This window comes from Heterodontus francisci, chromosome 19 (genome assembly GCF_036365525.1).
Source record: "Heterodontus francisci isolate sHetFra1 chromosome 19, sHetFra1.hap1, whole genome shotgun sequence".
NCBI lineage: Eukaryota > Metazoa > Chordata > Chondrichthyes > Heterodontiformes > Heterodontidae > Heterodontus > Heterodontus francisci.
Window position 1 is genome coordinate 85,952,697 of NC_090389.1, and position 26,238 is coordinate 85,978,934.

The 26,238-nt window shown below is 43.7% G+C and overlaps 1 protein-coding gene across 5 annotated transcripts in view; it reads left to right on the forward strand.

Annotated features, from left to right (window-relative positions):
- Positions 1-26,238, forward strand: part of podxl2 (podocalyxin-like 2) — a 109,788-nt gene that overhangs the window by 52,177 nt on the left and 31,373 nt on the right. For 4 of the 5 annotated variants that reach the window (XM_068052147.1, XM_068052150.1, XM_068052148.1 and 1 more), the window contains 2 exons: positions 2,352-2,633; positions 23,142-23,791. In XM_068052147.1, the coding sequence (XP_067908248.1) occupies positions 2,352-2,633; positions 23,142-23,791 (932 nt within the window). The remainder of the gene's footprint in view (positions 1-2,351; positions 2,634-23,141; positions 23,792-26,238) is intronic. The other variant, XM_068052151.1, reaches the window with a different exon arrangement.

Below are 26,238 nucleotides of genomic sequence, written 5' to 3' on the forward strand. Positions count from 1 at the left end.
GACAGGAATCTAGGAAAAGATGGTGGGTGGCTCTGTTAATTAATGATGGTATCAGCACAATTCAAAGGGATGACCTAAGTTCAGAAAACCAGGATGTAGAAGCGGTTTGGGTCGAGATGAGAAATGATCAAGGCAAGAAGTCACTTGTGGGAGTGGTGTACGGGCCCCCTAACAGTAACCACATAGTAGGCTAGGGTATAAAGGAAGAAATAATGGGAGCTTGTCAGAAAGGTACTGTGACAATCATGGGGGATTTTATATAGACTGGAAAAATCATAGAGTCAAAGAGTCATAGAGTTATACTGCACAGAAAAAGGCCCTTAGGCCCATCGTTTCTGTGCCAGCCATCAAGCACCTAACTATTCTAATCCCATTTTCCAGCACTTGGCCCATAGCCTTGTATGCTATGGCGTTTCAAGTGCTCATCTAAATACTTCTTAAATGTTGTGAGGGTTCCTGCTTCTACCACCTCTTCCGGCAGTACGTTCCAGATTCCAACCACCCTCCGGGTGAAAAAATTCTTCCTCAACTCCCCTCTTAACCTCCTGCCCATTACCTTAAATCTATGCCCCCTGGTTATTGTCCCCTCCGCTAAGGAAAAATGTTTCTTCCTATCTATCCTATCAATGCCCCTCATAATTTTGTATATCTCAAACAGGTTCCCCCTCAGCTTTCTCCGCTCCAAGGAAAACAACCCTAGCCTAGCCAGTCTGTCTTCATAACTGAAATGCTCCAGCCGTGGGGATCACTAATGTCACTTGGTCAGCCTGGGTGTACCACATGCTGGGTACCTTTAGTAGGCATGGGGCACAAGAGCACTGGCATTTGGAATCCCCCTCTCCCCATCCTCCACTCCCCATGGTGTTGTAAAGGATGGTCAGAGGTTCTGTCCTTTGCAAGGCTGAGCAGGAATTTCCTGTGCATGTCTAGGACCCATTTTAACAGGACGGATTATCCTACTAGTCCACCAGAACGACTGTAGATTTTCAGCCCCTGACATTGTAAACATTTTCAGCAATCTTGTCCAAGAGTGAGAAATGGGAGCTTGAAGAGACTTTCTCGGTCTAAAGTGACTTAGCTCAGATCGCTTCAACTTGCTTTTCATTTTACTAACATAAATTTGACCTATTTTTGTTGGCCTGGCTTGCCTTAAAATGGTATTCTGGGTTTACCTTAGCTACGCCATTCAATATTTAATGTACTTCAGTACAGTGCCATACCTTTTTAACACTCTTGGGCTTGTCTTGGCTGCTATGTAACCTTACTGATATATATTTATGTTAAGGTAAAGAAGATGTTTCCACCTCTTGGGGGGAGTAAAAAACTGAGGACCATAATTATAAGACAGTCACTAATAAATCCAATAGGAAATTCAGGAGAAACTTCTTTACCCAGAGAGTGGTGAGAATGTGGATCTCGCTACCACAGGAGGTGTTTGAGGTGATTAGTATGGACACATTTAAGGGAAAACTAGATAAGCATATGAGAGAGAAAGGAATAGCAGGATATGTTGATGGGGTTGGATGAAGTCGGGTGGGAGGAGGCTCATCTGCAGTATAAACACCAGTTGGGCCGAATGGCCCGTTTCTGAGTAAATTTTATGTAAGTCTTTGTAAAGTGGATTGAGTGTTGGTGTAGTCAATTCTTTCTGCCTATAGAAGTCTTCTGTGTGCTTTGTAAATGCAGCATTTATTGTATACCTGTTAGGGACATCTACTGGTAGAGCAGTAAATCATACTGTATCAGCCTTCAACAATTAACAAACTAACCCATTTGGACTCTTCTAACTTTGGGAGAACATTTGAATTGTGAAGCGAGATCTGCAGAACTGAACTTGTTTACATTTGAAGAAAGAAGATAGGGTGAGAGATTTGGGAGTTAAATGGGTTTAGCTTAAACTGATTAAAATGCCTTGCAGAGGGGTTTGAAACTAATGGGTACGATGGGATAGTTTCCAGATAGTAATATAACCTCCGTCCAGCTCTCAGTCCTGCTTTGGTCTCACCTGTGCACTTTATCTCCTGAAGCCCTTGGACAGTTTTTCTTTGAATGTTGCATAGAATGTGATAATCTCTGGGTTACTGAGACTGAGCAAGTATTATGCCCAGGAAGGGAAGTGATACAGGGTGTAATGTAAGGTTGGAGCGCCATTCTGGAGATTTGCCTGATTAATGTTAGTAGAAGATGGTGGACAGGTAAGATCTTTGCAGAACCATTCCACATATGACTCAATGGATTAGATAGAGTCCATTCTTCATAGATTGTACATTGGTCTGTAGAAGGAGGTCATAGGTTGCATATGGTCGGTTGTTATTCTCAAACCACTGCTGATTTTTTTCAATTTTTCCCAGTTTTTTGTTTAGGTTCATTACGCTTTTCTCTTGCCATGGCTGAAGAGACAGACGCAAGTGTTTTCATGGCTGCTCCAGGGAAGGATCTCACCACAGTGTCTTATTTGGACCTCACATCAGCAGATGCATTAGGGACAGATGAAGAAATTGCGGGTAGATCAGCGGTTGAACTGTCACTGGTGGCTGAAGGTTTCCGGGAAGAATTGAACAACTCACAATCACAGCCATCCTGGAATGCTGGAGTTCGTGAAGAGCCAGGACTTACCTCAGGTTTGTCTGCCAGTAAGCATCAGTATTACAGAGGGTGGTCTGCCTTCACATTCACCATGAGAATGGGTAGGTGGCTGACTGACTGTCTTACAGGGCATTGGCCAATGCTACTCCTTCACCCATCACATGGAAGCCTCAGCAAGGAGTCTTGGAAGCTTTCTGGTCTTATTATGTTGTATTGGTCATGCAACTTGCATTGATGTAGTAATTTTAATATAGAAAATGCCCCCAAGGCACTTTACAAAGGTTGATGGAAAGTGGAAGTACATAATTAGAAAGAAAGAGTGTGCAGTCATGGGAAAGAGATTAAGGAGGGGTGACTGAAAGTTTGGTGAAAGACATGGACTTTCAGAAAGCTTATAAAGTTGAAGAGAAGTGGAGAGGGGAAGGGGTTTAGTAACGGAGGTCCAGAGAGTGAGGCCAAAGTGTCTGGAAGCTCTGCCACCACTGGTGGGGCAATGGGATATTTGGGGAGGGTTGCGGGTCAACAAAAGACAGAAGATCAAATAGTGCTGAAAAGATCATGAGGTGGCTTGAGATGAGGAAGGTTCTTTCTCACCTAATCTCATCCTTCCAGATTACTAGCCCTACTGTTTCCCCGTTACAGCACCTGTTTCTGAAATAGGGGAAAAAAGGCTGTTCAATTGGCAAACAAAAGTCATCCAATCTGGTAAAGAATAATCTGTTCACTTTTCAAACAGACTTTTTAAAATTCATTCATGGGATGTAGGCCAAATTGCCCTTGAGAAAGTGGTGGTGAGCTGCCTTCTTGAACCGCTGCAGTCCATGTGGTGTAGGTATACCCACAGTGCTGTTAGGGAGGGAGTTCCAGGATTTTGACCCAGCGACAGTGAAGGAACAGCGATAACGGCGATATAGTTCCAAGTCAGGATGATGTATGACTTGGATGTGCAGGGGGTGGTGTTCCCATGCGTTCTGCTGCCCTTGTTCATCTAGGCAATAGAGGTCGTGGGTTTGGAAGGTGCTGTTAAAGGAGCCTTGGCGAGTTGCTGCACCTTGTGTATGCTACACACTGCTACCACTGTGTGCCAGTGGTGGAGGGAGTGAATGTTTAAATGGTGAATGGGGTGCCAATCAAGAAAGTCCTGGATGGTGTCAAGCTTCTTGAGTGTTGTTGGAGCTACACTCATCCAGGCAAATGGAGAGTATTCCATCACACTCCTGACTTGCGCCTTATAAATGTTGGACAGGCTTTGTGGAGTCAGGAGATGAGTCACTCACTGCAGAATTCACAGCCTCTGAGTTGCTGTTGTAGCCACAGTTTTTATGTGGCTGCTGCAGTTATGCTTTCGGTCATTGGTGACTCCCAGGATATTGATCATGGGTGATTTGATGATCATAATGCCATTTAATGTCAAGGGGAGATAGTTAGACACTTCCTTGTTGGAGATCATCATTGCCTGACTCTTTGTGTGGTGCAAACTTCAGTTGCCACTTATCAGCCCACGCCTGAATGTTGTCCAGGTCCAGCTTCATTGCTGCTTCATCATTGGAGGAGTTGCAAATGGAACCAAACACCATGCAATCATCAGTGACCATATGATGGAGGGAAGGTCATTGGTGAAGCAGCTGAAGATGGTTGGATCTAAGACACTCCCTGGGGAACTCCTGCAGTGATGTCCTAGGGCTGAGATGATTGGTCTCCAACAATCACAGCCATCGTCCTTTGAACTAGGTTTGACTCCAGCCAGTGCAGACTTTTTCTCCTGATTCCCAGTGACCAATTTTACTAAGGCTCCTCGATATCACACTTGGTCAAATGCTGCATTAATGTCAAGGGCAGTCACTCTCGCCTCACCTCTGCAATTTAGCTCTTTTGTCCATGTTCGGACCAAGACTGTAACGAGGTCTGGAACTGAGTGGTGGAACCCAAACTGAGCATCAGTGAGCAGGATGTTGGTGAGTCGGTGCTGCTTGATAGCACGGTCAATGATACCTTCCAATACTTTGCTGATGAATGAGAGTAGACTGATGGGGCGGTAATTAGCCAAATTGACATGAAATACCTGGGAAATTTTCCATTTTGTCGAATAGGTGCCAGTGTTGTAACTCTGCTGGAACAGCTTGGCTAGAGGCATAGCTAGTTCTGGAGCATAATACTTTAGTGCTACAGCCAGGATGTTGTTGGGGCCCATGGCTGCTGCTGTATGTAGTACATTTCACCATTTCTTGGTATCATGTGTTGTGAATCAAATTGTGAGAAGACTGACATCTGTGATGCTAGGGAGCTCAGGAGAAGGCCGAGATGGATCATTCACTCGCCACATCTGGCTGAAGATGGTAGCAAATGCTTTAGCCTTGTATTTTGCACTGACGTGCTGTGTCCCCCATCATTGAGGATGGGGATGTTTTTGGAGTCTCCTCCTCCTGTTAGTTGTTTAATTGTCCACCACCATTCACGACTGGATGTGGCAGGACTGCAGAGCCATGATCTGATTCGTTGGCTGTGGGATTGCTTAGCTCTGTCTATTGCATGCTGCTTCTACTGTTTAGCATGCCTGTAGTTCTGTGCTACAGCTTCACCAGGTTGGCACTTCATTTTTAGGCCTGCCTGGTGCTGCTGCTGGCATTCTGTGCTCCACTCCTCATTGAACCAGAGTTGGTCCTGTGATTTGATGGTAGAGTGAGGGATATGCTGGGCCATGAGGTTACAGATTGTGGTGGAATACAATTTTGCTGCTGCTGATGGCCCACAGAAAGGGAATGGAATGGGAAGGCTGTGAGGATTGGACGACCAATTGCAGAAGAGTTGGGAGACGGAACGGTGAGAGGTGAGAGGTCAAGTTATGAAACCTCCAGGCATGTGTCCAACCAGAGTTGGCAACCATACTGCAGCCTCCAGAAAGGGGGAAAGTGAGAGGCTGTGTGGCGAGGTGTCGGAAATACCGAGTTTGTGTCTTAAATGAGTCCAGTGTCCTGGCTTCAACCAATATCCTTGCTAACTCACTCTAAGTGTTAAACAACCTCCCACCTCCTGTGCAAAGTAGTATTTCCTGGTTCTTGTCCTAAACTTGTCATTCAGGATCCTGTACCTTGTGTCTGCCTTGAATGATGTGAAAGTATTGTTTCAGCTTTACTTTCTCTGGGCCCTCTTGAGATATATGTCTTTGAGGCTGAAGATCCCTTAGCTTATCAAATTGTTCCTTTTTTTTATTTGTTCATGGGATGTGGGTGTCACTGGCCAGGCCAGCATTTATTGCCCATCCCTAATTGCCCTTGAGAAGGTGGTGGTGAGCTGCCTTTTTGAACCGCTGCAGTCCATGTGGGGTAGGTACACCCACAGTGCTGTTAGGAAGGAAATTCCAGTATTTTGACCCAGCGGCAGTGAAGGAACGGTGATATAGTTCCAAGTCAGGATGGTGTGTGGCTTGGAGGGGAACTTGCAGGTGGTGGTGTTCCCAAGCATGTTCCTGGGAGCTTATTATGCTAACAATTGAGGACAGCCTCTTAGCTTTACTCTGGCTTCTCGTTTCTGTGCAACGCTCAGATAAGCTACTTAAAAAAAAATCACAGCCGGCATCTAATCTTTACCTGAGCTTTGTGTTTAGTGCAATAAATAGATGCAGTAATCAAAGGAAAGCATTGAATTGCCCAGTCACAACTCATAACAACTGACCTACATTTATATACTGGGACCTCTGTGTGACCACTTGCAGCTTGAGAACTTGATTTTCATGATCTTAAGAGAGCACCTCTTAATTAAATGTTTTTTGTAGATAGGTCAAGAGGTGAAGATCTTATCTGAATGAAACCAGAAAATCATAGTTAATTTAAACAAATGATATAACAGTTCCAACCAAGGGTTGCCAACTCTCCAGGATTGTCCGGAGTCTCCAGGAATTAAAGACTAACCTCCTCAACACTGCTGCGAGCAAAAAGCCCAGGAGGAAAATCATAAGGTGTTAAAAAAAATAGCATTGTGTGTTATTTTCATTTTCTTTGACCGCTTTCATTTATTAGTTATAAAAAATTTGGAGATGGCGCGGGGAACGACTGCTTGATTGGATGACTCTTGACTGTCAATTAGGTAACCAACTGTCTGTTCACTTTCCAATTAGCTTAGGAAGGCAGTGTGGCATGAAGATTGACATGTCAGGTGACCAATGATGGCAGTGTAGTTTGTGGGGAGGCGGGTGGGGGGGTCATGACAGTGGGTTAGAGGCAAGAGGTCATGTCATTGAAACCTCCAGGAATGTGTCCAACCAGAATTGGCAATGCTGTTCCAGCCTCTGGGAAGGGGGTGGGGGCTGGTGTTCAGGCAGCGGTTGTGGTGGGCGGTGTCGGAGTTTGATGGGTTGAGCATGGAACCAACTGGGTCTCCGCCTCAGCTAAGTTACCCACAAATTACAACACAGAATTGGGGGTTGCCATCTTCTGCCTTCCTCACTTTACATAAAATTACAGCACAGAAACAGGCCACTCGGTCCAACTAGTCTGTGCTGGTGTTTATATGGCACACAAGTCTTCTCCCATTCCATCTACCTCATCTCACCCTTGAATATTTTTCTGTTCCTTTTTTCTATCACGCACTTGTTTTGTTTCCTTTTGAAAGTATCTAATCTATTTGCCTCATCCACATCCTGTGGTGGCAGGTTCTCACACAAAGATTCAATATAAACAGTACTGGCAATGCACAACAACAGAATATATACAATTCCGTAACAGCCCTGGGATTGTGCCAAATATAGCCTCTAAATGTCTACTCACTGGTCACCCGAGGACTCACCCTTTGACATCACATGACAGATAACCTTCATTCGCTGATGCCACTTGTCATGGAACGCATGTCATACAACTGAGCAAGTTGTGATTCTTTCCATTAACTGAGGTGTGACACCAACTATAACACACAATGAAACACACCAAGTGAGGTCAGGGCAGAGACGAATTCCACATCCTAACCACTCTCTGAGTACAGAACCTTTTCCTTATTTCTCTCTTGGATTTATTAATAACTGTCTTGTACCTATGGCTTTGGATTCTCCAGCAAGTGTTGATGACACCGATATGAAGGGGATAGTCAATACTGAGGAGGGCACTAATGGACTTGCAAAATGGGCAAATAATTGGCAAATGAAGTTCAACACATAAAGTGAGGAGGTACATTTTTGTAGGAAGAATAGGGAAGTTGCCTATTACATAGAGGGGCGAGTCTAAGTGGGGTAGAGGAACAAAGGGATCTCGGAGTACAAATACACCAATCAGTAAAAGTTACACCACCGTTAACAAGGCCATAAAATAGCAAACTAGGGTTTATTTCTAGAGGGATAGAATTGAAAAGTACAGAAGATATTCTAAATCTGTATCGAGCTTTGGTTAGACAACATTTAGAGTATTGGGTGCAGTTCTGGTCGCCACATTATAAAAGGGATTATAGAGGCAGGGTATAGAGAAGATTTACAAGGATGATGCCAGAATTGCCTGAGTATACATATCAGGAGAGGATGAACAGGCTGGGTCTCTTTTGAAAAAAGAAGGCTGAGGGGTGACCTAGTAGAGGTCTTTAAAATTATGAAAGTTTTTGATAGAGTGGATACAGTGAGAATGTTTCTACTTGTGGGGAGGAGCAAAACTGGAGGCCATTAATATAAGATCGTCACCAAGAAATCCAATAGGGAATTCAGAAGAAACTTCTTTACCCAGGGAGTGGTGAGAATGTGGAACTCACTACCACAGGGAGTGGTTGAAGTGAATAGTATAGATGCATTTAAGGGGAAGCTAGACAAGCATATAAGGGGACAGGAATAGAGAGTTACGATGATAGACTTAAATGAGAAGGGATGGGAGGAGGCTCGAGTGGAGCATAAACGTTGGGCCAAATGGCTTGCTTCTGTGCCATATTTCCACTGTAATCCTATGTAAGTGGAAACATTTTTTGATCCCAGCAACACCTTGTGATGCCCAGGAATTACATCTGTTGCTCCCCTCTTCTATCTGGTGGGATCTGACAAAATGACCTGAAGGTGATAATCTGTAAACAAAGAACATGGTAGAAGTGGGTCACAGATCTGAAATGTTAACTCTGTTACTCTCTCCACAGATGCTGCCAGACCTGCTGAGTATTTCCAGCATTTTTTGTTTTTATTTCAGATTTCCAGCATTTGCAGTGTTTTGCTTTTATTATGGTAGAAATGGGTTCCGGTTCGTGGGGCACTGGCACCAGTATTGGTGAAAGTGGGGGCTGTACTATTGGAACGGTCTACCCCTGAACCACGCTGGGACCAGTGCTCCAGCAAGCTGCATAACTAGGGAAGTAGAGAGGGTTTTAAACTAAATAGTGGGGGTAAGGAATCAAATTTGGGTAGACGTGGTAAATCAAAGAATAGAGACGAGGCAAGAGAGAAAGGTATTAATATGAGAAATGATAAACAGACTGCGACAGGAAGGGACAGAGAGTACGAATCTGAGTAAATAAGCAGATAAGGCCAGAGGGTATAAAAATAATAAAAGGACAAAACTAAAGGCTGCGTATCTGAATGCACGTAGCATTCGAATGATGAACTAATAATGCAAATTGAAATAAATAAGTGTGATCTGATAGCCATTACAGAGACAAAGCTGCAGGATGACATAGATTGGGACCTGAATATTGAAGGATACATGACATTTAGGAAGGACAGGAATCTAGGAAAAGATGGTGGGTGGCTCTGTTAATTAATGATGGTATCAGCACAATTCAAAGGGATGACCTAAGTTCAGAAAACCAGGATGTAGAAGCGGTTTGGGTCGAGATGAGAAATGATCAAGGCAAGAAGTCACTTGTGGGAGTGGTGTACGGGCCCCCTAACAGTAACCACATAGTAGGCTAGGGTATAAAGGAAGAAATAATGGGAGCCTGTCAGAAAGGTACTGCGACAATCATGGGGGATTTTATATAGACTGGAAAAATCATAGAGTCAAAGAGTCATAGAGTGATACAGCACAGCAAAAGGCCCTTAGGCCCATCGTTTCTGTGCCAGCCATCAAGCACCTAACTATTCTAATCCCATTTTCCAGCACTTGGCCCATAGCCTTGTATGCTATGGCGTTTCAAGTGCTCATCTAAATACTTCTTAAATGTTGTGAGGGTTCCTGCCTCCACCACCTTTGCAGGCAGTGCGTTCCAGATTCCAACCACCCTCTGGGTGAAAATTTGTTTCCTCAACTCCCCTCTTAACCTCCTGCACCTTACCTTAAATCTATACCCCCTGTTTATTGACCCCTCCGCTAAGGGAAAAAGTTTCTTCCTATCTAACCTATCAATGCCCCTCATAATTTTGTACAGCTCAATCATATCTCCCCTCGGCCTTTTCTGCTCTAAGGAAAACAACCCCAGCCTTTTCAGTCTCTCTTCCTAGCTGAAATGCTCCAGCCCAGGCAACATCCTGGCGAATATTCTCTGCACCCTCTCCAGTGCAATCACATCCTTCCTATACTATGGTGACCAGAACTGTACACAGTGCTCCAGCTGTGGCCTAACTAGCGTTTTATACAGCTCCATCATAACCTCCCTGCTCTTATATTCTATGCCTTGGCTAAGAAAGGCAAGTATCCCTTATGCCTTCCTAACCACCTTATCTACCTGTGCTGCTGCCTTCAGTGATCTATGGACAAGTACACCAAGGTCCCTCTGACCCTCTGTACTTCCGAGGGTCCTACCATCCATTGTATATTCCCTTGCCTTGTTAGTCCTCCCAAAATGCATCACCTCACACTTCTCAGGATTAAGTTCCATTTGCCACTGCTCTGCCCATCTTACCAGCCCATCTATATCGTCCTGTAATCTAAGGCTTTCCTCCTCACTATTTACGATACCACCAATTTTCATGTCATCCGCAAACTTACTGATCATACCTCCTATTTTCACGTCTAAATCATTAATGTACACGACAAACAGCAAGGGTCCCAGCACCGATCCCTGTGGTACCCCACTGGTCACAGGCTTCCACTCGCAAAAACAACCCTCGACCATTACCCTCTGCCTCCTGCCACTAAGCCAATTTTGGATCCAATTTGCCAAATTGCCCTGGATCCCATGGTCTCTTACCTTCTTAACCAATCTCCCATGCGGGACCTTATCAAAAGCCTTACTGAAGTCCATATAGTAGATGGGAAAAGGTAGCCCAGCTGAGGAGTTCATCGCATGGTTTCGGGATAGTTTCTTAGAACAGCACGTTCTGGAGCCAACTAAAGAGCAGGCTATACTAGACCTGGTATTGTGCAACGCGATAGGATTAATTAATGACCTCATAGTGAAGGCGCCTTGAGGCAGCAGTGATCATAATATGATTGAATTTTACATTCAGCTTGAGGGAGAGAAGAGTGGGTCTAAGACTAGTATTTTAACCTTAAATAAGGGCAATTATGAAGGCATGAGAGCAGAGCTAGCTAAAGTGAACTCCCAAATTAGGATAGGGGATTGGTCAATAGAGTTGGAGTGGCAGACATTTAAGGGGATATTTCATATGAAAAAGCATATAATTGTGTTAAGATTGGTGGCAGGTCAGAAGATTGGACAGAATATAAAAAACAGCAAAGAATGACTAGAAGATTAATAAGGAGGGGAAAATTAGATTACGAGAGAAAGCTGGCTAGAAATATAAAAACGGATAGTCAGAGTTTCTATCTATCTTTAAAAAAGGAAAGAGTTAACAAAGTGAGCATTGGTCCTATAGAAAGGAGTCTGGGGAATTAATTATGGAAAATAAGGAGATGGCAAATGAATTGAACTGATATTTTGCATCGGTCTTCACTATAGAGGATACAAGTAACATCCCAGAAATAGCTGTAAATCAGGAAATGGAAAGGAGGGAGGAACTCAAGAAAATTACAATCATCAGGGAAGTGGTACTGAGCAAATTGTTGGAGCTGCGGGCTGTCCCCGTCCCCGGGTCCTGATGGACTTCATCCTCAGGTCTTAAAAGAAATGGCTAGTGAGATAATTGATGCATTGGTTTTAATTTTCCAAAATTCCCTAGATTCAGGGAAGGTTCCACGAGATTGGAAAATGGCAAATGTAATGCCTTTCTTCAAAAAGAGAGGGAGACAGAAAGCAGGAAACTACAGGCCAGTTAGCTTAACATCTGTCATAGGGAAAATGTTAGCAATTGTTATTAAAGACGTTACAGCAGGGCACTTAGAAAAGTTCAAGGTAATCAGGCAGAGTTAACATGGTTTTGTGAAAGGAAATCATGTTTAATCAATTTATTGGAGTTCTTTGAAGAATTAACATGTGTTGTGGATAAAGGGGAACCAGTGGATGTACTGTACTTAGATTTCTAGAAGGCATTTGATAAGTTTGTTACGACTGACCTCTCCAGTCAAAGCCCCCAATCAAAATATACGATTCTGATTGTGGTGGGAGAAACACACTGCTAATTCAATACCATCCCTCCACAGACGACCTAACATATCATTTTAAACTTTCCAAACTAAAGAAAGACCCAGCCAAATTGTACCATTTATTAATCCCTGAATGAGGCTAACCAAACTATGTGTCTTTAAATCAACAAATTAACTGTTTAATTAAAAAAAACGACATTCTTAACACTATAAAGATAAACAACATTTAAAATAGAAAAAATTAGAGTCCTTGCAAATTTACAGTCCAATGTTGCTTGAAGTCCTCACAGCCGTCTGATGGGGAAAAAAGGTTCTTCAACAGTAGAGCAGTCCGTAGTCTAATTCCACCAGTAAGTGATGCTTTCCTTCTCTAGCGAATTTCAACAATTAATGACTTGCAATCACTTTTTAATTAAATCAATTTGGCTTTAGAATTTTTGAGGGATAAAAGATTGTCACAGTCTAACTTCCCTTCCTTCAGTTTAAATTATCAGAGATCTCTGTTTTGGCTTGACGTTTTTAGAATTTTGAGAGAATAATAATTAAACTAAACTAGACTAAATTCTCTTCCTTCAGTTTAAATGGCTGAGAGCTCTTCTTTCAGGTGCTAACACCAGCTGTCTGTGTTCTGTTGGAACAGACTGTCTTCAACTAAAAAGCCAATTCAAAATTGAATTGTAACAAATATATCGCTTGATGCTCAAGTGGCTGATTCCAAGGTAATGAGAATGCACCCTTTGAATTGCAGTCTGCAAATGGCTGAATCCAACGGCAACCAAAAATGCACTTTCTCCAAATCCTGAGGCTTGCTGGTTCTTAAAGCAGTACTGATCCTTTGCAAGCCTTAAAGGCACACCGCATATTTTCGGAAAAGAAACCTACAGGATCATAACAAGGTGCCACATCAAAGGTTATTGTGGAAATTAAAAGCTTGTGGTGTAGGGGGTAACATATTGGCATGGATACAAGATTGGCTAGCTTTCAGGAAACAGAGAGTAGGCATAAATGGGGCATTTTCTGGTTGGCAAGATGTAACGAGTGGTGTGTCGCAGGGTTCACTGCTGGGGCCTTAAATTTTTACAATTTATAGCAATGACTTAGGTGAAGGGATCGAAGGTGTGGTTGCTAAATTTGCAGATAAAGATAGGTAGGAAAGTAAGTTGTGAAGAGGACATAAGGCAGCTAAAAATGGATATAGACAGGTTAAGTAAGTGAGCAAAGATCTGGCAAATGTAGTACAATGTGGGAAAATATGAAATTGTCCATTTTGGCAAGAAGAATAAAAAAGAAGCATATTATCTAAATGGTGAGAGATTGCAAAGCTCTGAGATGCAGAGGGATCTGTGTATTCTAGTGCATTAATTGCAAAAAATTGGTATGCAGTTACAGCAAGTAATTAGGAAAGCTAATAGAATGTTATTGTTTATTGCAAGGGGAATTGAATACAAAAGTAGGGAGGTTATGCTTCAGCTATACAGGGCATAGGTGAGACCACATCTGGAGTACTGTGTACAGTATTGGTCTCCTTATTTAAGGAAGCATGTAAATGTGTTGGAAGCAGTTCAGAGAAGTTTTAGGAGACTAATGCCTGGAATGGGCGGGTTGTCTTTTGAGGAAAGATTGGACAGGCTAGGCTTGTATCCGCTGGTGTTTAGAAGAGTAAGAGGCAACTTGACTGAAACATATAAGATCCTGAGGGGCCTTGACAGGGTGGATGTGAAAAGGATGTTTCCCTTTGTGGGAGAATCTCGAACTAGGGGTCACTGTTTAAAAATAAGGGGTCGTCCATTTGAGTCAGAGCTGAGGAGAAATTTTTTCTCTCAGAGGGTCGTGGGTCTTTGGAATTCTCTTCCTCAAAAGGCAGTGGAAGCAGAGTCTTTGAATATTTTTAAGGTAGAGGTAGATAGATTCTTGATAAGCAAGGGGGTGAAAGCTTATTGGGGGTAGGCGGGAATGTGGAGCTGAGGTTACAATTAGAACAACCATCATCGTGTTGAATGGTGGAGCAGGCTTGAGGGGCCAAGTGGCCTACTCCTGCTCTTAATTCGTATGTTCATATGTAAATTAATCAAAGCAGGATTAGGCCATATGTCCCCTCGTGCCTGCTTCGCCATTCATTCAGATCATGACTGATTTACATCAACTTCACATTCCCATCCTATCCCCATACCTTTTGATTCTCTCAGTGCCCAAGAATCTATTGGTCTCAGTCATGAACATACTCAACAACTGAGCATCCACAGCTGGGGTAGAGAATTCCAAAGATTCACAACCCTCTGAGTGAAGAAACTTCTCTTCATCTGAGTCATATTGCTGACCCCTTATCCTGAGATGGACCCTACTTCTGGACTCACTAGCCAGGGGGCAACAGCCTCTCAGCATCTACCATGTGAAGCCCTCTAAGAATTTCATATGTTTCCATTCATATGTTTAATAGGCCCATTCTACACAATCTTTTCTCATAGGACAGCCCAGCCATCCCAGGAATCAATCTAGCGAAACCTTGTTGCATCCCCTTGAAGGAAAGAATTTGCATTTCTATCGTGCCTTTCAAAACCTCTGGACATTCCAAAGCACTTTACAGACATGTAATACTTATTTTGAAGTGTAGTCACTATTGCAGTGTCAGAAATGTGTGGCCAATTTATGCACAGCAAGCTCCCACAAATATAATAATGGCCAGGTAATTCTTTTTTAGTGAAGTTGTTTGAGGAATAAATATTGGCGAGGACACTGGGGAGAACTCCCCCTGCTCTTCTTTGAAATAGTGCTGTGGGCTCTTTTACATCTGCTCGAGTTTAATGTTTCATCCGAAAAACGACAGCTTTGACTGTGAAGCACTCACGTAGCAGTGTTCTGGAATGTCAGCCTAGATTTTATGCACAAGTCCTGGGAGCGGGACTTGAACATACAGCCTTCTGACTGAGAGACAGAAGTGCTATGCACGGAACCACAGCTGGCACCTAAAATGGTAGCTGATCCCCGAGAGATCCCAATAAGATCGAGTCCCTTCAGCCTGCCAGCCTAATTTCACTGTGCTGGGGGAGAATGGAACCTTTCTGACTTGGTCTTCAGTCTGCAAAGGGCTTTAGGCTTCACCACCCCATCCTGCTCCCTGCCCCCGACCCACCCTCGCCCTTGCACTGGTGGGGGACACTCCAAGGTGACAGCAATACAGCGGGAATGGGCACCTCTATTGGTGGTGAGCCCATCCTTGCGATTAGAAACAGGGTTTTGGTTATGCCTAAGCAGGGGACAGATATCTTTCCTTACTGCAATTTGCAGCCACCACACCCCCACACACCGCTCCTTAAGAGAGAGGCCATCTCCTGTGTTACTATTCAAAGAACAGGGAGCCAATATCGCCAAATAATAGATTTACCAATCATTCATCTCATTGCAGTTTGGTGAACCTTCTTGTATGCTGCTTTTTTATTATTCATTCACAGGACATGGGCATCACTGGCAAGGCCAGTATTTGTTGCCCATCCCTAATTGCCCTTCAGAAGGCGGTGGTGAGCTGCTTTCTTTAACTACTGTAGTCCGTGTGATGTAGGTACACCCACAGTGCTGTTAGGAAGGGAGTTCCAGGATTTTGATCCAGTGACGATGAAGGAATGGCCAATATATTTCCAAGTCAGGATGATGTGTGACTTGAAGGGGAAGTTAGAGGTGACGGTGTTCCCATGTGACTGCTGCCCTTGTCCTAGATGGTGGAGGTCTCAGGTCTGGGCTACTGAAGAGACCTTGATGAGTTACTGCAGTGGTTACATAACTTCTGAGTAACTCATTCTAAGTGACGAGTTATTTCTGGTGATAAGATGAGGCAAGTTACCTTTACAACAAATAGGATGGCAAATGACAAATAATGTCACTACACAGAAGTGATATTTTCTTTCTTGATGTTTAAATGATTCTGATTGCCTCAGAGCATTTTGACCGATTAGCTTTGCTTCTTATGTTAGATGTCAGCTTGAGCTCACAAACAACATCAACAAGATAGGAGCAGCTAAATTATGCTATTTATAAAAAAGAAACTGGATCGCCGGCTTAAGAATTATGAGTTAACTGACAATAATACTGATAGAGTTGGCTAGATTCAACTGTGCTATAAGCTGGAATGCAAAATCAATCAGTCTAAATTCGAGAGACTGATTTAGTTGGCAGCCAGTCAGTACTTGATTCTATTCAGTTTGAAAACACAAGGGAACATGACTGGCCTCAAGGCAGAATACGTGCTGGACGGTCTATCTGAATAATTGAACTCTACAGAACCAACGATCATGTGTGATAGTCTGAGGCCTGAGCTGCGGAACATTCTGGAAGACCAGTTTGCAGGGCTATGGGAAAAGTGTGGATATGGGGCTGGGGCAATGGGAGTGGGAGTAATTGGATCACTTTGAAAAAAGCTGGCAGAGGCATGATGGGACGAACGGCCTCCTTCTGTGCAGTAAGACTGTATGATTCTAAGCCTATTGCAAATACAGCAAGCTCTCGTTTGGAGAAAGGGCTGTCGACTGTCTCCAGGGAGTGTGTCACTTGCTTTGTTCTTGTGCACAGTTAGTTTGAAGGCTGTTCTGATGGCCTCTGAGAGGTTGCAAGTAGCAACTTGATTTGTAAGGAAATTATTTATAAAGAGCTGTAGGATGGATGGGAACCTCTTTTGGTACTGCTCCAAATATTGGACATTTCCTACCACCCTTATCCAAACAAATGTCAGCTTGACTGTTCCACTCACAATTGACAATGTATTTAGTTAATAAATTTAACTGGTAAATTCACACCAAACATCAGTAGTGAATCTGATTCAAGTGTGCACTGGTTCAGAAGACGTTCCTCCTCTCCCGTCCCAATGGTCGTGACTCATAATGGGGCTATGATTCATTTGATGCTTGACAACTTAAGGTACCTTGTCTCTTGCTTGCAAGTTCGAAGATTGTTGGTTCAAAGCCAACTTGAGCTCATATTCTAAGGTGACAGGTCAGTGTTGGAGAAACTGTCTTATGTTATGAGCCATCATCTGAGGCCCTGTCTAACCTCTCAGCTGGACATTAAATAAAGATCCCAAAGCACTGTCTTAAAGAGTATGGGAGTTTCCCTGGTGTCCTGCTCGATATTTATTCCTCAACTAAAAAAAAACAGATTGGATACCAGTGGTTGTGGTTTAACTCTAATGGGAAGGTCAACTCGGAACCACTTTGCGATGTCAAAGCCTGCAGAATGTGCTTTCTATCTAAATGCAGGTTCTTCCTTTCTGCTTGAAGAACAGTGGAGAAGTTTTTTTATTTTTTATTGTTACTTAATCATTCACAGGATTTATTGCCCATCCCTAATTGCCCTTGAGAAGGCAGTGGTGCGCCACTTTCTTGAGTGGCTTTCAGGGCCACTTCTGAGAGCAATTAAGAGTCAACCACATTGTTGTGGATTTGGAGTTGCATATAGGCCAGACCAGTTAAGGACAGCAGATTTCCTTCCGTAAAGGGTATTAGTGAATCAGATGGGTTTTTACAATAATCTGGTAGATTTATAGTCACCATTACTGATACTAGCTTTTCATTCTAGATTTATTTAAATTTCCCAGCTGCCATGGTGGGATTTGAACTCATGTCTCCAGACCATTAGTCCAAGCCACCAGATTACTAGTATAGTAAAATAATCACTATGATACCGTACCACATTCTCCCGGAGTCCTGGTCAACACAGCTCCCAAACAAATACCACTAAAATACAGATAAGTTCATCTCATTGCCGTTTGTGGGAGCTTGCTGTGTGCAAATTGGCTGCGTGTATGCCTAAATAGTAACAGTGCTTCAAAGTAATTCATTGTACATGGTAAGACAATGTGTAAATTCAAACCATCAGTGGTGAGAATGTAGCACTTGCTATTACAAGGAGTAAAAGCAAAATACTGTGGATGCTGGAAATATGAAATAAAAACAGAAAGAGCTGGAAATGGCAGATCTGGCAGCATCTGTGGAGAGAGAAACAGAGTTAACGTTTCAGGTTTGTGATCTTTCATCAGAAGCAGAGGCTTGTCTGGAACATAAACTCTGGCACAGACCTGTTGGCCCGAATAGCTTGTTTCCGTGCTAAAAACGTTTTGTAACTACATAAGCCTCTTCTTCTTTAATATGTGGCTTGACGTACAATTGGGAATGAATAGTAATGTTGTGCCCTTCGTGCCTATGAATAAAAGATTCTGTCGTCTGCAACAATCACTTCAAAGTAAGTCATTGTGTGAACAGCATGGAAACAGTTCACCATAAGAAAGCTATGTATAAGTATCAGTTGTGGCTCTGTGGGTAGCACTCTCACCTCTGGGTTAGCAGACTGTAGGTTCGAGACCTCATCTGCTGACTTGATCCCAAAACCTAGGCTGACAGTTCGACATTCCAGGTTGTAGTGTTTTCAGATGGAATAGAGAGAAGGATTTTTAAAAATTGGGAGGTGGTTGTGGTATTGGTTAAAAACATATTGGGCGGCACAGTGGTTAGCACCGCAGCCTCACAGCTCCAGGGACCCGGGTTCGATTCTGGATACTGCCTGTGCGGAGTTTGCAAGTTCTCCCTGTGACTGTGTGGGTTTTCGCCGGGTGCTTCGGTTTCCTCCCACATCCAAAAGACTTGCAGGTGATAGATAAATTGGCCGTTATAAATTGCTCCTAGTATAGGTAGGTGGTAGGGAATATGGGATTACTGTAGGGTTAGTATAAATGGGTGGTTGTTAGTCAGCACAGACTCGGTGGGCTGAAGGGCCTGTTTCAGTGCTGTATCTCTAAATAAAATAAACAATCACAGATGGGAGGAGGAATGAAATGCTAGAAGGATCATCAAACAAGGTTTTTTTTTAGATCTTAATTAGTTTTATTGTAAATCTGTACTCCAAAATGCAAAGACTGCAACTTAGAACTGGATGACTTGGCCCTTCCTCTTCTTGTCTCCTCCCAGCTCAAAGTGCTTGTACCTCTTGATGGCCAGCATTCTCTTTGATCGACAGTTGGGGTCTACACACTCCAGTCTCAGCACAATCTTCTTAGTAGACTTGGCCTTTTTTCGAAATATAGGCTGCAGAACAAAAATGGGGCAGTCACATTGCAGGGTGTAACTCGAGACCTGCAAACAGTCAGAAGGTGCTAGAAAGACAAGTGCCAAAACAATAGGGCAGTGAAAGTAGGAGGTTTCAACTATCCTAATACTAACTGGCATAAAATCAGTGTAAAAGGTATAGTGGGTGCAGAATTATTCTTAAAATGCATTCAGGAGAAGAGGCAGTTCTGAACTTGATTTTAGGAATGAAGCTGGGCAGGTGGAAGGGATATCAGTAGGAGAGCATTTTAGTGGTAGTGATCACAATTCATTTAGATTTACTGTAGTTATGGAAAGGGATAAAGATAGACCAAGAGTAAAAGTTTTAAATTGGAGAAAGGCTAAATTTACTAAGCTGACATGCGATTTGGAAAAGTAGACTGGAAATAGCTACTTGAAGGTAAATCAGTGTCAGAGCAGTGGGAGGCATTCAAAGAGGAGATAGTGAGGGCTCAGAACAAATACATTCCCATAAAGAAAAAGGGTGGGACTCCCAAATCAAGACCCCCCATTTCCACCCCCCCCCCCCCCCCACCCCATGGATGTCAAAGAGCATACAGCGTTGGATAAGACGAAAAAGGGGAGCTTTTGTCAGATGCCAAGGGCTCAATACTGCAGAAAGCCTAGAGGAGTATAGCAAGTGCAAAAGTGAAATTATAAAAGGAAATTAGGAAAGCAAAGAGAGGGCATGAAAAATATAGGCAGGTAAAATCAAGGAAAACCCAAAGGTGTTTTATAAATGCATAAAGAGCAAAATGATATCTAAGTAAAGAGTAGGGCCTATTAGATTCCAAAAAGGTAACTTGTATGTGGAGGCGGAAAACGTCGGCATGGTTCTTAATGAATACTTTGCATCTGTTATCACAAAAGAGGAGAGAGCAGACATTATAGTTAAGGAGGAGTGTGAAATATTGAATGGGATAAACATTGTGAAGGAAATATTAAGGTGTTCTTGAAAGTGGATAAATCACTAGGCCTGGATTAAATGTATCACAGGAGGCTAAAAGAGGCAAGAGAATAAATAGCAGCAACTCTGATCATCATTTTCCAATCTGCAACAAGAGTGGTGTCAGAGTACTGGAGGACTGCTAACGTTGAACCGATGTTTAAATACAGAAACAACGCCTTGAGACGATATAAAATAAAGGGTACAATTCTAAATGGGGTGCAGGAGCAGAGGGACCTAGGTATATATGTGCATAAGTCATTGAAGGTGGCAGGAAAAATTGAGAGAGCGGTTACTAAAGCATACAGTGTCCTAAGCTTTATCAATAGGGACATAGAGTACAAAAGCAAGGAAGGTATGTTAAACTTGTATAAACCACTGATTCAGCCTCAACTGGAGTATTGTATCCAGTTCTGGGCACCCACTTCATGAATGAAGGATGTGAATGTTTTAGAGAGGGTGCAGAAAAGATTCATAAGAATGGTTCCAGGAACTTCAGTTACGTAGATAGATTGGAGAAGTTAGGACTGTTTTCATTGGAGAAGATTGTGGGCGGCACAGTGGCGCAGTGGTTAGCACTGCAGCCTCACAGCTCCAGGGATCCGGGTTCGATTCTGGGTACTGCCTGTGTGGAGTTTGCAAGTTCTTCCTGTGTCTGCGTGGGTTTTCTCCGGGTGCTCCGGTTTCCTCCCACAAGCCAAAAGACTTGCAGGTTGATCGGTAAATTGGCCATTATAAATTGTCACTAGTATAGGTAGGTGGTAGGGCAATATAGGGACAGGTGGGGATGTTTGGTAGGAATATGGGATTAGTGTAGGATTAGTATAAATGGGTGGTTGATGGTCGGCACAGACTCGGTGGGCCGAAGGGCCTGTTTCAGTGCTGTATCTCTAATCTAATCTAATCTAATCTAAGAGAAGGCTGAGAGGAGATTTGATAGAGGTACTCAAAATCATGAGGGGTCTGGACAGAGTAGGTAAGGAAAAACTGTTCCCATTGGTGGAAAGATCAAGAACCAGAGGGTACACATTTAAAGTAATTGGCAAAAGAAGCAATGGAGACAGGAGGAAAATCATTTTCATGCATTGGGTGGTTTGCACTGGAATGCACTGGAATGCACTGCCTGAGAGTGTGATGGACGCAGTTTCAACCAAGGCATTCAAGAGGGAATTGGATTATTATCTGAAAAGGAAGAATGTGCAGGGCTACGGGGAGAAGGCAGGGAAGTAGCACTAGGTGAATTGCTCCTTCAGAGAGAAGTACAGACATGATGGGCCGAATGGCTTCCTTCTGTGCTGTAACCATTCTATGATTTTAAAAAGGGAGGAAGAGATAAACTGAATAATTACAGGCCAGTCAGCCTAACCTCAGTGGTAGGCAAATTATTGAAAACAATTCTGAGGGACAGTATCAATCGTCATTTAGAAAGGCATGGATTAATCAAAGATAGTCAGCATGGATTTGTTAAGGGAGGGTCATGTTTGTCGAACTTGATTGAATTTTTTGATGAGGTAACATGGAGGGTCAATGAGGGAATGCATTTATTGTAGTGTACATGGAATTGAATAAGGTTTTGACAAGGTTCCACATGGCAGTCAGGTCAAAAAATTAAAAGTTCATGGGATCCAAGGGAAAGTGGCAAGTTGGATTCAAAATTGGCTCAGTGGTAGGAAGCAAAGGGTAATGGTAGACGTCTGTTTCCAGTGCGGTCCCGCTGGGCTCAGTACTGGGTCCCTTGCTATTCTTTGTAGATATCAATGATTTAGACTTAAACGTAGGGGGCCTGATTAAGAAGTTTGCAGATGATAAGAAATTGGGCCGTGTGGTTGGTAGTGAGGAAGAAAGCTGTAGGCTGCAGGAAGATATCAATGAACTGATCAGCTGGGTAGAGAAATAACAAATGGAATTCAATTCACTGAGAAGTGTAGAGGAACAGAGAGACCTTTGAGTGCCTGTCCACAGATCCCTGAAGGTAGCAGGACAGGTAGGTAAGGTGGTGAAGAAGGCATTTGGGATACTTTCCTTTTTAGCAAAGGGATAGAATTTAAAAGCAGAGAGGTTATATTTGAATGGTATAAAACACTAGTTAGATTGCAGTTAGAGTACTGCATACATTTCTGATCACATTGCCAGAAGGATGTGATAACACTAGAGAGGGTACAGAGGGGATTTATGAGGATGTTGCCAGGAATAGAGAATTTTAGCTAAGAGGAAAGTTTGGAAAGGCTGGCGTTGCTTTTTTTGGAACAGAGGAAGCTGAGGGGAGATTTAATTGCGGTGTATAAAATTATAAGAGGCCTAGATAGAGTGGATAGGAAGGACCTATTTCCCTTAGCAGAGAGGGGGAATAGCTTTAATGTAATTTGCAGAAGGATTAGAGGTGAGCTGAGAAATGTTTTCACCCAGAGGGTGGTGGGGATCTGAAACTCACTGCCTGAAAGGGTGGTAGAGGCAGAAACCCTCATTGCATTTAAAAAATAGTTGCATATGTAGTTGAAGTGCCATAATCTGCAGGGCTACGGACCAAGAGCTGGAAAGTGGGGTAACTCTTTTGGCTGGCACAGACATGATGCGCCGAATGGCCACTGTAAATGCTGTAAATTTTCTATGTTAATGCACTGTCCATGGAACTATTTCAAAGAAGAGAGAGGGGAGGTTGTCCCAATATTTATCCCTCAGCCAACACAGACATATGGCCTGGTCATTGCTGTTTTTTTCAGCTTGTGGTGCACAAATTGGCTGCTGTGTTTCCTACATTACAACAGTGACCACACTTCAATGTATTTAATTGGCTGTAAAGTGTTTTGGGACATGCTGAGCTTGTGAAAGATGCTTTATAAATTATTGCAGATTTTATATCTATGTGAAATGAGGAGAAATTATTTCACACAGAGTTGTTAAGATCTGGCACGTGCTATGTGACAGGATGGTGGAGTCAGATTCATAGCAAGTTCCAAAAGGACATGCATTTGAAGAAGACTAATTTGTAGCGTCATGGGGAAATTCCTGGGCTGTGGGACTAATTGGATAGCTCTTTCAAAGAGCTGGTATAGACATGATGGGCCGAATGGCCCCTTCTGTTCTGTGAGAGTCTATGTAACTGTTGTCTTTACCACCAGGAAAGTCATGTCTAATCTCTTGTTTCAGATGCCAATTCCTCTTCTTCTCTGCTGCCCTCATCCCTGTTGCCCATACCAGTAACTGGTGAAGCAAACACAATAGATTCGTTCACTTCCTCGCCACAGGCATGGGTTTCTCCAGCTACCGAATCCAGGCTATCAGGCCGTGTGGAAGAACAGGCAGTGCCAGCCACATCGCCAACTAGTGCCGTGTTCATGAGACCCAGCTTGGTTCCAGTCAGCCCACACGGGGACACCGTAGGCGGTTTAGATGACCTCTCCCCGACAACGGCGTCCGACTCAGGCAATCGAAGGGACGGACTGAACTCTCCATCGCCCGGGATAAGCGCAGCAGACGTGCCGGCCGGTGCCTTAGATTCCCCTACAATCATTCCTGCCTCCTACTCCTCGCTGTCACCACCCCAGCTCTTCCCTGACAACACGGGGCTCGCCAGAGCAGTTGCGCCTCTTGCTACAGCCACCGCAGGCAACAACGCCGTCTCATCTCAAGGCCCATCAATCACTGGCAGGAACGGGGAGGATTTCACCCTGCTGGATCCAGACCACACGACTTTGCTGGAAGCGACATCAAAGATGGAGGAGCAAAGGTTCATTCCTGATGACTCCAGTGGTACCAAACCCACCACAGCCAGAGAAGAACTTCAGGAGACCACACAGGTAATGAATGTTAATGCATTTCATAGAATCATAGAATCTTAGATCACAGAAAGAGGCCGTTTGGCCCATTGTACCTGTGCCAGCTCTTTGAAAGAGCTGTCCAATTAGTCCAAACCCCCTACTCTTTCCCAAGAGCCCTGCACTTTTTTTCCTTTTCAAGTATTTATCCAATTCCCTTTTGAAAGTTACCATTGAATCTGCTTTCACCGCCCTTTCAGGCAGCGCATTCAGTGCTGTGTAAAAAAAAATTGCTCCTCATCTTCCGCCTCTGGTTCTTTTACTGATTATCTTAAATCTGTGTCCTCTGGTTACCGACCCTCCTGCCACTGGAAACAGTTTCTCCTTATTCACTCTACCAAAACTATTCATGATGTTGAACACCTCTATCAAATCTCCCCTTAACCTCCTCTGCCCTAAGGGGAACTATTCCAGTTTTTCCAGTCTCTCTGCATAACTGAAGTGCCTCATCCCTGGAGCCATTTTTAGTAAATCTCCCTTAATCCTCTCTGCCCTAAAGATGATTTTTGACTGTCAGTCAGTCTTTTTATCCCCAATTTCCAGTCATTTTTAAAGTTAATGAATGTTCAAAGAAAATTTAGCAAAATCACTTTTTTTTAAATGCACCCCTTCCCCAGATATTTCTCTTGGGTTTTTGCATCGTAGCTTTGCCCTGGAGATTAATCTTTAAATCCTGGAGACTCCAGGACCAATCCTGGAGGGTTGGCAACTCTAGGTTACATCTTCATCTGACTCGCGTTAATGAATAGGGCTGTTGCTTCTTGAAAGATCTATTTATGACTGGACCGCAAATGTCATCTTGAGCCGACAGCATTTGCTTTTGTGGGTTTTTTCCTGTGTTGCAGGCTGTCACAATAATCAAAGTCAGCTGCTGTAGAGCCTCAGCACAGCTGGGAATCAGGTCTTTAAAAAATGGCCAATTTTCCAAGCCTGATTCCCCTCTTTTATCGGGGAGAGGCTAGCATGATTTCGATTTACTTCTGTCGTGTTTCGGTCCTGCTCGTGCGTTTCTGTTCTATCATTTAATTACGCTTTTTGTCCCACCTCATTTACATCCCTAACTGCTGCCACCTGCTGCAGTACTTCCACCAGGGCAGTGTAGGCCGAGGCCGTCTCCATGGTTACCATCATCAGTTCTGCTGTATTGACGGGGTGGTTCATTTTGTCGTAGTTTTTAAACCTGACAGCCTCTTGACGTCGGTTAGCGTTGCACTCGCAACTGTCTGTCCACTGGATTGAATCATAGAATTGCACAGCACAGAAGGAGGCCTTTCGGCCCATCGTGTCTGTGCTGGCTCTTTGGTAGAGCTATCCAATTAGGCACACTTCCTCCTTCTCACTTTCCCAGTATCCCTGCAAATTTCTCCTCTTCAAGTATGTCATGGGGTGGGGGAAATTTAAGCCCTTGTACCTCACAAACGTGGCAGAAGATGTCCTGGGGTGGGGAAGTGAAGTTAAAACCTAGTGAGTGACTTAGTCGCTGCTACCCCTGATTCTGACAGCTGCAATTTTAACCCCAGGCCTGTGTCGAGGAGGTCCTCGTGGCTTCCATACCAGGTCAAGCCTGCTGGGAACGGGAAGCCGGGCAAGAAGATGCCCCACATAGTTTTAAGTTTTGGGCTGGGAGAAGTGGAAGTGCTTCTCTGCACCCAACAAGGGTCCTCCCTGGCCCAGGCCCTCCTTCCCATCTGGCTCACCCCCCCCCCCCTCCCCACTTAGCTTAGTGCTGGGGTACATTCAGTCAAGTCCTCCTGCACCAGGACTCTTGCTTCCACCCATCAACTTTATAGCTCAGGTGGGAGACTGACTCTGATCATATAGTTGTTTCATTTTGGAGGGCAGGGCATCTCCCCTCTGCTCCTACTCCACTTAGTCTTAAAACTTCCCCCATAGAATTGTGCTGAATTGGAGGAGGCCATTCAGCCCATTGCCTCTCTGAAAAGGATCTCCATTTAGTCACAACCCTCCCAACTCTTTTATCGTTTTTAATTCCACTGCTGTTTTGGTTACGGCATGCATTCCGCTCCAAACAACCACCTCTTTAAAGTTCTCCCTATCCCATCCAATGTGGGAGGGAAACTCATTGTTAAACAAGCATAAACACAGCACAGAATGAGGCCATTTGGCCCATTGTGCCTGTGCTGGCTCTTTGGGAGAGCTATCCATTTAGTCCCACTTCCCTCTCTTTCCCCATAGTCCTGCAGTTTGTTTCCTCTCTTGTCTTTATCCAATTCCCTTTTGAAAGTTACTATTAAATCTGCTTCCACTGCCCTTTAAGGCAGAGCATTCCAGCTCACAGCAACCCACTGTATTAAATAAACGTTTCCTCATGTCACCTCTGGTTCTTCTGCCAAATCACCTTAAATCTGTGTCCTCTGGTTATCTACCCTTCTGTCACTAGAAATAGTTTCTCCTTATTTACTCTATCA